Source organism: Alexandromys fortis, unplaced genomic scaffold, assembly GCF_014885135.2.
Source record: "Alexandromys fortis isolate MF-2015 unplaced genomic scaffold, M_Fortis_MF-2015_v1.1 scaffold_80, whole genome shotgun sequence".
NCBI classification, from domain to species: Eukaryota; Metazoa; Chordata; class Mammalia; order Rodentia; family Cricetidae; genus Alexandromys; species Alexandromys fortis.
Genome location: NW_026068174.1, coordinates 6,895,531 through 6,908,332, shown reverse-complemented (window position 1 = coordinate 6,908,332; position 12,802 = coordinate 6,895,531). Strand labels below are relative to the sequence as shown.

Sequence of the window (12,802 nt, the reverse complement as noted above, 5' to 3'; positions counted from 1 at the left end):
TTTTTTTTTTTTTTTTAAAGGTAAAAATCCAGTGCTTTTGGCAAACTTAACATGCAACCTCCTAAGATGAGAAGGGCAGTTTAGAAAGCAAAAGCTGCCAGTTTTTCTGGCAGACTCAAGAGAATGGAGCATGATATGGGAATGCAAGTGTCTTTCATTTAGAGGAAGTGGATACAGCAGAGAAAGCTGGGGCAAGCCCTTCAATTCACTAACATATAGTCTTTCACTAGGTTGAATCTACAACGACCAAGAACCATGCATGAATGTATGTATGAGTGTGTGTATGTGTGTGTGCACATGCCACAGTGTGTGTATATGAAGGCCAAAAGGACAACCTGTGGGATTATTATTTTCCAACTTGTGAGTCTCAGGGATCAAACTCAGGAGGCCCTTAGGCTTGATGGTAAGCATCTTTACTTACTAGCCCAGGCGAAACCTTCTTAATAGCAATTTGGTTTGGTTTCCCAGGCTTTATGACACCTGGAAAGAAAGGAGTTCCATGGATACCAGGCACAAACATTCTACTCATTAGTTACATACATGTCTCAGTAAGGTGGAAAATCCTATAGTGAGTTAAGCTCATATGACCTGGTTTTTAGTTTAACCACTCTAGACAAATTGGTAAAGATAGTCTATTGCATAGCCACAAGCCTTTACTGCACAAGGCCCTGGGATCTATCACTATTACCACCACAGGAAAAAGAAATTGAGTGTGGGTCAAAAGAAGCTGTGGAATGACAAAGTACACCAGAAACTCATCTGGCTCTGTAATCTGATCATGCACTTCTAACACTGAAGTTATCATCCTCTGAAAGCAATCCCTGTGTCTCTTTCTGGGCTACTTTGCTTCAATCCTACTGTTATTTTTGAGAGAGAGCTTCAGCACACAGCCAAGACCTTTAACTCTTTTTTTTTTTAAATAATTTATTTATTATTATTTCATGCACATTCAGCTTTTTGCTTGCAAGTATATCTGTGTGAAGGTGTCAGATCCCCTGGAGGCAGAGTTACAGGTAGTTGTAAGTTGCGGCTGCCATGTGGGTGCTGGGAATTGAACCCAGGTCCTCTGTAAGAACAGCCAGTGCTCTTAACCACTGAGCCATCTCTCCAGTTCCCTAAACAGAAACTTTAATGGCAAGGGGTGCTGAGGGTAAATGTACGAAAGGCTATTCTGCAAAACAGATTGCTAAAATTAATTGCAAAGATAACTTATGGGCATCCGAAAAGGACAGAGCAGGATATGGTGGGTTCAAATTCAGACAAATATAAGGCTGAATCCCACAGCTCTACCACTTACACATTCTGTGTCTTAGAACAATTTTCTTGTTGAGTATCAGTTTCCTCATCTACAAAATGAGTACTCTAAGTACATAAATAAATTAAGAGCAATGATACTAAATCTCACTGTAAGATTGTCAAGAGGGCTACATCAAATCAGTTGTATAAAGGAATTGGCACTGTGCTTTGCACCTCGAGAGATTTTGCCAAGTACTAATTCCCCTATCATTGTGTCCCACTTGGCTGGAAGAGGGAGCATAGTCCAGAACAGCAACTTAGAATCATAATGTCCTTGTTGAGCATAAAAGCTGAGCATATCTGCTAGGTGTTTGAGAGGCAGAGGCAAGCGGATCTCTATGAATTCAAGGCCAGCCTGATCTAACAGAGTTCCAGGCAGGAGCTTCATAGTAAAACCCTGTCTAGAAAGCAAACAAACTTAAGTACAATAAACTCTAGCAAATGTCATCTCTGCTAGTGCCACCTGACATTTATACTGTTGGTGGTATGTACTGTACTCCTGAAGAAATGCAGATCCTTAGGCGCTCTGCTCAGGGATCCTGTGAGGCAGACATTATTATTATTTCATAGCTGAGAAAACGGTCATTTAGATGTATCAGATGACTCAGAATCTCAGCCCAGAAACCCAGCACAGCCTGGTGGCTCCTGAGGAGCAGCTGTGGTGAAGGCTAGGTTCCTGGTCATCAGGGCGCTTCTGAACTCATCACCTACAAATTCAGAGAGTGGGAACTAATGAAAGCTGTGTGCATGCATCCTGGGATGGTTCCCTCACTCCAGACCCGGGACCAGCGTTAGTGAGCTACTTACCAGATGACATCGCAGATACCTTAACTGGGGAACACAAGCTAGAAACACGCTAGAGAAAGACAACCAAAATGACTAGGAAACTATTTGTGGTGAGGGGTGGTAGCGGATTGTTTCCTACTTGAAAGCGGCTGCAAATGTAGGGCAGCAAGGCCCGTGAGTCACCCCTGTCTAGCGGCTCCTCTGAGGCAGTCAGGACGCATTCACAGAGAGGAGTGCATGACTGCAGCTGGCAGGCAGGGTGAGAAAGGACCTAATTATTGTGACTGGATGAGACACTAACTTCCCACTCTGGGTGCAAACACATAAGGAAGAAACCTAAACTCACCATTTGCTCTGATTTTTCTGCTTTGTCTTTGATATCCTTGATTTTGCCAAAGAGCTGCTGAATGGCTTTCTGGGCCTCTTCAAGTGCCTAGAATAAGAGAAGTAGGTAAAAAATGAGGAGCAAGGAGAGGAGGCACCAGGCACTATGCTATAATTGATTTCAGTCTCCCAAAAATTTTGACCAGAAACTCTCTTGATTCATTGTTCTTGCACTATGGTTTCACTGTACCAGAGCAGGAGAGTGAGATAAAGCCTTGCATGTGAGCACAAGCAAATTCTAAGAACTCTTAGCAATCTACATCATAAAATTTAAAGTCGGTTTTTGGTGTTCTGAGACAGAGCCTTATTATGTAGCCATGGTTGGACTAGAACTCTCTGCAAATCAGGCTGATCTCATACTTGCAGTAATCTTTCTGCCTTTGCCTTTCCCAGTGCTACTGTGCTAGGCATAAAGTTTCAATTTAAAACTACACTAGTCTCACTATTTTGGTGATTACTATGCATGTTATTGGTAACAAAAACATACACATCTTTCTCTCAATGTCTGCATGACCTTTCACACCTGTGAAGACAGCAGTGGCTCCAAGTTAGAAGTGAGGTAAGCTCTAAGTACTGGTTGAGTATCAGTTTCCTCACCGACAAAATGACTCTAAAAGACTATGTCAACAATCACCACCAACAACAAAATCAAGACTGGTATGGGGACTCCAATTTTGTGGCAAGTCTTAGAAATTTATGGTGTCCTACTTAGAAACCAATGAAATGAGGTCAGAAGCTAGTAGTGAGCCAAATGTTTCTAAGGAAATAAATCCCCACCAAGATGGGTGGGACACACAAAAGACATTATAGCTTACACATCGCCTATAGGAGGGAACAGGAGGGAAGGCGGAAGAACGCTACAGCTACACATGTGGAGGACTGGTGGACTGGGGTTGTGATAACCCACAGCCGTTCAGTCTTGTCGGTCAGAATTTCACTCCCTCTTTCAGTCACTCAAGCACATCCTGATTAGGTGCCTGTATGAGGGGAGAGGGAAGGCGAGGTGAGGGAGGGAGAACTGAGCCCTTGTATATTCCAGCTGTCAGGAAGAAAAGGCGGCGGCAAATTTTCAAGAGAGAAAACCACCATCAGCAGATAAACCAAGGACTATGACATCACCAGAACCAAACAAGTGCATGCAGATGAGAAAGAGCACTCACCCCTTACACTGGATTAAGACAGAGGACTGCCACCAGCAATGGGAAGATGCTGGAAACTGTGGCAGAAGCAGATTACAGGGAGACAGGGAGAGGGGAGCACACAGTGATGACATCGGGAGGAGAGTGATACAAAGCTGGCTGGCAAACAACGGCCTGGATTCGCCGGCCACTTGCATAGGAAAATGATGAGGTTTGTGAACACAGCCTAACGTGCTCATTTTCATCATACAATGCCAGCAAGGGACAGCTACAATATCACATGGCCCACAAAGATGAAAATAATTGCCATCTGGCCCTTAGCTGATTGAGCTAGACATGGTGACACATGTCTATAATCTCAGTACTTGGAAGTCTGAAGCAGGAGGATTGCCATGAGTTGGAAGTGAGCCTGAGCTACTTAAGGAGACCTTAAAAAAAAAAAAAAGGAAGGAAGGAAGGAAGGAAGGAGGGAGGGAGGGAGGGAGGGAGGAACGAATGAACGAAAAGGCTTGTTGGACTCCAGCAGACTACCTTTGACAAGTTTTTGCTATGACTAATGAAGCATGGAAACACAGCAAAAAATGAACGGAGGAATTCTCAAAGTGTGAGATGTTGAACACTCTGCTATGTAAATAGTTCAGAAGGGGGGGAACAGGCTGTGGAGTCCTGGGATAATTGTAGAGGAGGACTGTTGCTTTTATAATTTTTTGTTTGTTTATGTAGTGCTAAGAATAGAACCCAGGACCTTTATAAAGTTCTTGATTTGCTATGGAACGACTAGCTGTCTAACAGTTGTACATACCCAAGGCCATGAATGTGCGTGGCAACTGGCCATTCAGGGTTAGCTAGGATAGTCCCACCATGTGATGACTGCATCATGAATGCTAAAGTTATTACTGTTATTGTTATTTTAGGTTGGCTTGCACTGTTTTGTTTTTGAGGGGGATGATCTCATGGAGCCTAGACTTCCCTAGAACTCACTATGTATCCTAGGAGGACCTTAAACTTCTAATCCTCCTGCCTCTAGTGCCAAGATTACAGACATGTAATTACTACCATGCATGTGCTTCCCTCATGCCAGGCAAGCACTCTACTGAGCCGGATCCCCAGCCCCTACTTTAGATTTTTAAGACATAGACTCACTATGCAGTTGAGGTTGGCCTTAAACTATGATTCTGCCTCTGCCCCCAAGTGTGGGGGCTATTGTGTTGCTCAGTGTAATTATGGATAGATAGCTCACTCCCACCCTCTAAAGTGGCCCTAGTGGGTCTGGCGAGATGTCTCAGCAGTTGAGCCCTGGATGCTCTTGTAGAGGACCCGGGTTCAGTTCCCAGCACTAGCATGACAGCTCACACTGTCTGCAACTCCAGTTCCAGGGGATATGCAAAACACCCCCCCACACACAAAGAAATAAGTAAGTAAATAAATAAATAAAGCTGGTCATATGGTCACTTTACCAAGAGTGTCTAGATAAAGCTATACATAGCACAGCTAAAATTCAACAAATCTTTGCCAAATAATTTAAAACGTCAGCACTGAGTGATAGTGCTAAGACTATTCTGCATCAGGGTGCTGTGGTCTACCATCCCTAACTTCAGGAACAATCACAAGCAGTGTTTCAAAATCAATCACAGCCCCACACTTCAGCCTGATAGCATTTGCCTGGGTAACCAAGTTGAATGCCAAGGTGCCGCTCCAGGAGAGGGGTCAGGGCACCCTAAACTCACTGAAGGCTTCTAAACATGCTTTTGAGTTATGATGTCAGAATACCATAGAGTCCTTACAGGCAACAGACTGTCAAAAAGGACTTTCCTTCTTGGTCATGGCTTTGTGTGGCGTTCTGTGATGTTTAAGGTGTGCTATGCTACAGTGACATGTTGATGGGATATAGCTAAACACCTTAAAACCGAAGCCAAAAGGGCAGGTTATACACTAACGAGACTCCTGTCCTGTATCCTCTCCCGTCTGCTTCTGCTGAGGGCATCGCTTTCCTTTTCCAGAAAAACAAGACCCACACAATCTTATATTTCACAGACTTCAAGAAAGATAAATGGTCTGCCAGTTTTCAGCCTTTGCTTGCTATAAGAATGTACTGAAGCACATGAAAGTTAATGTAATTCGTTTTCCAGAGTCAAATGCTCCCTCTGAAATTTTCACTCTACAGAGGAAGTCCCTTCTCAACTAGACCCAGTGTTTAGTCAACTGCATCACAGAACATTTCTTTCCTGGGAGAAGTGCAAGAGCTATGGAAGGAGAAGATTCTTCTTAAAATAAAGACACTAACATGCTCATCTGAGACAGATAATCAGAAAATGCCCTGGAAGATTCTAGTTCCATTCCTGGACACCATTTACATATGGCACTTTCCCATTTCAAACTGGATCCAGATTAAAAGCAGAATGAATCACCCAAAATGTCTGTTTCCATCACCCAAAACCTTTTCTCTGCCTGGTGTCTCGGAGCGGAACACTGCAGTGTAGTGGCAGGCTGAGCCTGGGGTATCACAGGACAGCAGTTTCATCTACTGTGACCCTTTCTGCTGGTGTCTCTGAGAGGAACACTGCAGTGTGGTGGCAGGCTGCACCTGGGGTATCACGGGACAACTCAACACTTGTCCTCAGAGACACAAAGTGACACACTGAATTTGCTTCCAAGACTCAGCAAAAGTCATGACAGTATCTTTGTGCTTCTGCACACCACAAACTATAGCCATGACCTTCAAGTGTCTTGTCTCCTGAGATACACTTTGAGCCAAATCCTGGCCATGTCAGGTCACTGGCACAGCAGAGAAGCAGCAGGGACCTTGCACAATTGTCTCTACTTTCTTCCTTCCCTTCCTGTTTCTTTTTTGCAGACCAGGAGGCACAGTTTTACCATTACTAGAACAGAAATAATAGCACCTTTCCATTGAGTTTTGTTAGGACGAATCCTGGGATTGGGGAAGAAATCTTTGGAATTTTTGACCCAATACACCCCAAAACCTACAGGTTCCCTCTCATGGTGTTTTTACAGAGTCCTCTGTTAAAGGAGCAGACCCGTCCTATGCTGCAATTATGATTTTTCCAGAACTGGAATTGGGAAGAAGAGCTGGAAGATGTGAGGCTAAGTTAGACAGCAGCAAAGTTCTCCAGTAAAGGAAGGAGATTAGCCTCTTGGGAGAGACAAAGCCAACAGAGAGAGACAGACACAGGCACTACTCCAGGTCTGAGCCCTGGCTATTTGACAAGGTCTAAGGAGACATTTCCCAGGGCAAACTGTTCAACTCCCTTCACAACAAGCTACGTGAGGTTCTCCCCAGCACTTCTTCCTCCATGTTTGTTTGTTTGTTTAAGACAATTTAAATCAGGACTTTGTCTTTGTAACCTGGGTGGGTATATGAGTGCCATGCTCATAGAAGGGGCTCATTGAATGGAAATCAGAACATTGGTCCCTGTCTGCTCTGATGTAATACAAAGGTCATCAGTGATCTTTCTGGAAAGAGCTTTGCAAATAAGCTGGCAAAGTCTAGTACCTGAAGGTGTCCTGGAGGGCGATGAGAATGACATCTTCCAAGCATGCTGAAAGTCAGGCTTGCTTCAGAAAAGTCTGACTCTTGTTTGCTTGTTTATTATCTTTAATAAAACTGAGTGCCTGCTGGGTATGGTGATCATCTTAGCACTCAAGAGTTTGGACAATTCAAGCTTGATACTAGCCTGGGTTACACTGCAAACCCTATCTCAAAAGACAATAACAAAACAAACAACAATTAAAATTTCTCTGCTGAACCTATAATCCTGGCACTGGGGAAGCAGAGAGAAAAGGATCCCCAGGGCTTGCTAGTCAGCTGCCTAGGTCAAACTGTTAAGCTCCAGGTTTAATGAGAGACTCTGCCTCAAAAAACCAGAGGACTACAAGATGGCTCAGCATAAAAGAGCTCATGCTGCCAAGCCTGTTAACCCCGAGGAGTTTGACTCCCAGAACCCACAGGCGGAAGAAGAGAACTGATTCTCACTGCTCACCTTCTGCTCTTCATGCACTGCCCTCTAAATGAACTCTTTTAAAAAGTGTAGAGCAACTGAGGGAGATCCCAGGCATCAACATCTGGTCTAGACATATACATGTACATATATGTGCACCCCATTCCCACCCCACAGAAATGTAACTGGAAGAGAAAAATGATAAAAGAATCATTCCTCAGTATTAATAAGATAACCTTCTAGAAAGCAGAAACTAGCAAGGGATACAGCTGAGTCCTACACAGAGGCCCTGATGACATCCACTGGTGGTAGAAACATCCAAGTAAGTAGCTTCTATTTATAGAAAGTCCTTTCTGAAACTGTGGGCCATCCTGTACCATTCAGACCTGTTGCTATGGAAACAAGGCATCCTCTGCTGGAGCAGAGGCGCTCCAAGAAGCCTCAGCAATGGTAACAGCGTAGCTCCTCCAGAAAGACGTTCACCAGCTGCAGAGGCTACAGAACTCTCCCCGCTGCCCCGGCCCCATAGCATTGTGTTTTCCTTGAATCCTACAACACACTGGCTAGCAGCACTGGTCAGGGGCCATGAGGGCACCCATCAGATGAGAATCACTGAAGATCACACTTATTCCTCTGTAGCCCATTCAGAAACCCAGAGTATAAAGGGGCTTTATTTACAGCACAGGTTTCTTTCCAGGTCTGTGAACCAAAAGAATGTGCCGAGCAAAGGGAGTAATTCTCACTTTATTTGCTAAAAATGCTCTGTTCCACATAAGTTACTTTTATTTACGATTTCTGCTAACCACATCCACTGAAAAATGTGAACCAATGAGATCGTTTTTATTATTTTTGGGACCCAAGCCAGAAGTTAAAATCCTAAGACAAGGCCGGGGCCCACTCAGCAGTCCCCAGCAAGACTAAACGTTTACATTTCAAGTTCTGTTTCTATAGCGCCCACAGCTCACAACACTCCAGTCTTGAACTTGCAGGCGTGCCTGAGCTGTCTGCACAGCTTCCCTGGATGGCATGTAACCCTTGTTGAGGAAAGCATTCAAAGCAGCCAGTCAAATGGCAAAAGAAAAGGAAATGTTTAAGAAAAAAAAAAACTCAGCTGCTTTTGCTGAATAAAAGGTACAGAAATTCAATACTTTAGGAAACAGGCGTACTGAGAGAACAGCTTGTCCAGGTGTAACAAAGGACGACTTCCCACAAACAGCCAGACTTCCAGTGCCAAGTCAGGGGTCCTTACTTCATCCTGATTCCCTGTATCTTACCATTACTTCTAATTTTAGCTACTACGTGACTGTCATCTATGCTATGGGCGTTTGTTCAGGAGAAAGCATCATATTGTGGCAACACCTAGAGACCTTGTCAAAGGATTTGATGTGATGTCCTGGAAACTCTTCCTGCTTCCCTTACTCCCTTTGGGAACTCAGCAATTCCCGTTATTTTAGTACCACTAGTGGGGCATACAATGGCCACAGGCTCTTCTCATCCTTCTCCTTCAGTCACGTCTCTGCTGTGCTGGCAAACCCCAGTCTAGGGAATGCCATCACAGTCACTGCTACTGTTGGGACATGCATATGTACCAGTTAGCTTCTCGGGCTCTGTAGCAAGAAAAAGTGGCTCCCAAACCTGCTTGTAAGTATTTGTTGTTATTTCAAAAGACAATTGGGGACCAGAGTCATAGCTCAGACGTAGAACACTTGCCTGGCACATTGAGGTTGTGTGCACCACATTCATCATTATAAAAATAAAGAATGAGGGGCTGGAGAGATGGCTGGGCAGTTACGAGCACATGCTGCTCTTTCAGAGGACTCATGTTCAGTTCCCAGCACCGCATGGTCACTCACGAACATGGAGTTAGGCTGGCAGTCAGAAAGCCCCGGCCATCCTCTACTTGCCACAGAAAAGAACTAGGGTTACAACCATGCACATGATCACACATGGCTTTTCATATCAGTGCTGGGGATTTTAACTCAGGTCCTCATGCCTGCAGAGCAAACCCTCACCAACTGAGCTATCCCCCCCTTCTTTACTCTCGTCTCCTAATTTACTAAAAAACAAAACAAGGCATCATTAAATCTTGTATGTTAAATGGAGGCTATGAAGTGAGTGCACTCAACTGTACTGCTCAATACTCACAATGTAGGTATCAGAATCAGAACCAAAGAGGAACCCAGATCTTTCTAGACTCCACAATACAACAGGGAAACAGAAATCAGCATTGTGACAGGTGGAGGCAGGAAGTTCAGGAGATCATGGTCATCCTCAGCTACACAGAAAGTTTGAGGCCAGCCTGGGCTACATGAAACCCTGTCTCAAAAAAGTAAATAAAAATGTAAAAGAAATTAGAATCCTGTCATGTGATTCAACACTACTAAGAGAATAACAAATTTCTTGTCCTTAAAAAGTTTAATAAAGACAACTCCAAACACCAAACCAAAACAGACTAGAAAGGCATTGTCTTTGTTCTGCAAATTAATCTCCCCAGAGGAGATTAGGGAGTCCAAATCAGAGCAAAGGAGATGTTATAGCTTTATTGCAGACCCGAACAACCGGGAAATGCTGACAGAAGACCCACAGCCAGCCCAGACTGCTCTGAGTACTGGATTTCTGTGGCTAAGGGGGGAAGGGAAAATGAGGCCAAGTTCTTACATGAAGACAGGGTTTCAAATTCCCACCCATTGTTTTCACACAGCTGAATGACTTCTTGTGTCAAAGATTTGAGACCCAGAAAAGCTCTGTCTGCTGGCAGAGTTACTGCCATTTTTTTCCTAAGGCAAAGCTGAAATTTTCAACCTGAAAGTAAAATTTCCTTGCAAAGCCTCTATCTATCAGCAATCAAAGCAAGAGTGACAGTTACAGTAGTGATGAGTACCATTTCCTCTTCAGATGTAGACTCCGGTTTCAACCTGTAACTGACTGCTTTGGAAGTGGAAAATGAGAGGTGGCAATGGTTATGCTGGGCTTTTCTTGCAGGCTCCTCTAAAAGTGTCAATTTATGCGGGTGGCTCAGAAGAGTAAACATCTCTGTTCCTTCTTGGCACACTGGCTTTCTAAAGCTATTTTTAATAACCACATCACAGACAAGTGAGACTTGTGCTCCGATGCTCATGAAGGAAACAGCCTGATGGCTGGACTTGTTAACTAAATCAAAGAGAAATGCAGGGTGGTTTTAGCTGGTGTGGGGAGAGCATCTCTGTTATTAGGCATGGACACAAAAGCTTAAAACTATTGCTTAGTTAGGGTTTCTAATGCTGTGAAGAGACATCATTACCACGGCAACTCTTATAAAGGAAAACATTTAACTGGGGCTGACATACAGTTCAAAGGTTTATTTAGTCTATTATCATCATGGTGGGAAGTGTGGCAACATGCAGGCAGACATGGTGCTAAAAAGGTAGCTGAGAGTTCTACATCCAGCTAGGCAGACAGCAGAAAGAGCCAGACATTGGGCCTGGTTTGAGCATCTGAGACCTCAAGCCCCATCCCCAGTAACACGCTTCCTCAAGGCCACACCCTACTCTAACAAGGCCATACCTCCTAATAGTGCCACTTCTTATGGGCCTATGTGGATCATTTTCATTCAAACTACCACAACTATGTATAGCTTATCTGAAATACAGTTTCATGTATTAAATGAAGGCAAAATAGCACATTCATGTTAATGCACTTTGTGTTTAGACAAAAAGAAAAATACTAACATTTTGAACAATATGGAAAATGTCTTTAAGAGCTTAAATATTAAGGTAAATTATCCAGTAGTTCCACTTTCAGGTACTGAAATGAGTTGAAAGGAGAGCCCTGAGCAGATGAGAAGAAGAACAGAATGTGGTAGGTCCATACAATGTAACATTACTCAGTCATAAAGGAGATGAAGTTCTGATACATGGCATTAATACAAATGAACCCTGGATGTCTTATGGTTTCTATTGTTGTGACAAAACACTATGCTGACAGCAATGTCAGTGGAGCAGCAGGTGGCAACTGGTTGGCCTGCCAGATCAGCAAGGCACTGATGGGTGAATCTCATTCAGATAAGCAAGGCCCTGAAGGCTTTGATTCCAGAATGTCTCTTGCTACTGCTGTGTCTTTACACGTTTGCCTCTGCCATTTTTCTCTGGTATCTGCAACGGTGTGAAGGGTGTGGCGGAATCCTCACTGACTTTAACGTAGTACAATTATCTCATGGAACTATCACAATGTACTGAGCATTTTTACCTGTGGATTATCATGAAGATAATTTCCTCATAAGCTGTACTGTTTAACTGAAGTAATGGTTTTATACAATAATAGTGTTAGTTTAAATAGAATTTTGATGATTAAGGGTTTTTAACAAGTATAGTAAGGGATTATGATAGAGGTTAGTTTAGTAAGAAAATTAATATAGACAAAGGTAGGATATAGTGTTGCTCCTGCCCCTGATAAAGCAGGGGCTACAGAGGTTAAAAAATAAGAACAAGGAAATGTCACACAGCTAGAACTTTTGAGTTTCTCTTGAGGAGCCATTTGGACTGTGGCTTAGGTTAATGATTAAGGAAAACAACCGAGTTCCAGAAGTTAGGCTAGCTCAAGTTCTTTTAATCTGAATATTGAGAGATGTGTTCACAGGTTTCGGTGTGCATCATAGCTAAAACAAAGCTTTAAATATGACTTAAGGTTAAGATGTTTTGTTAATGACTTTGAGGTAGAAAATCTTGGGGAACAATTTAAAGTTTAGAAAGGCACACTTTTAATAGTTGAGTGAGGGACTCATTGAGGGCAGGGAACAAAAACAATGGCAGCCTGGCTGTTGTTGGCTGATGTACCTTTCTTGCTAGGATGGGCTGGTAACCAATCCCTTGTATCCATTTCTGCCCTCAGCTTCCTGATATAAAAACTGTTGATGAATGGGTACGCACCCTGAGGATTTAAAGTAGAGTTGACTGATTGTTTTTCATAAAGTTTAGATTTATGATTCTTTTAAGATTTTTTATGATTACCTTTTGAGAAAAATAATAAAAGGATTGGTCCTTTCTTTATAGCTGCAAAATGCAGCCTGCCAGTAAAAGAACTGGCTGAGAAAAGTACCTTGCTTGCTTACACTTTGTTAATCTATAACAAGTTGCTTGGGGGCTGGTGAGATGGCTCAGCGGTTAAGAGCATTGCCTGCTCTTCCAAAGGTCCTGAGTTCAATTCCCAGCAACCACATGGTGTCTCACAACCATCTGTAATAAGGTCTGGTGCCCTCTTCTGACC

The 12,802-nt window shown here is 43.3% G+C and overlaps 1 protein-coding gene across 4 annotated transcripts in view; it reads right to left on the bottom strand.

The window, feature by feature from the left end:
- Vps53 (VPS53 subunit of GARP complex) overlaps nt 1–12,802 on the bottom strand; it is a 128,596-nt gene that overhangs the window by 83,528 nt on the left and 32,266 nt on the right. For all 4 annotated transcript variants that reach the window (XM_050128799.1, XM_050128795.1, XM_050128798.1 and 1 more), the window contains one exon: nt 2,429–2,515. In XM_050128799.1, coding sequence (XP_049984756.1) covers nt 2,429–2,431 — 3 coding nt within the window. In that variant the 5' untranslated portion in view covers nt 2,432–2,515. The remainder of the gene's footprint in view (nt 1–2,428; nt 2,516–12,802) is intronic.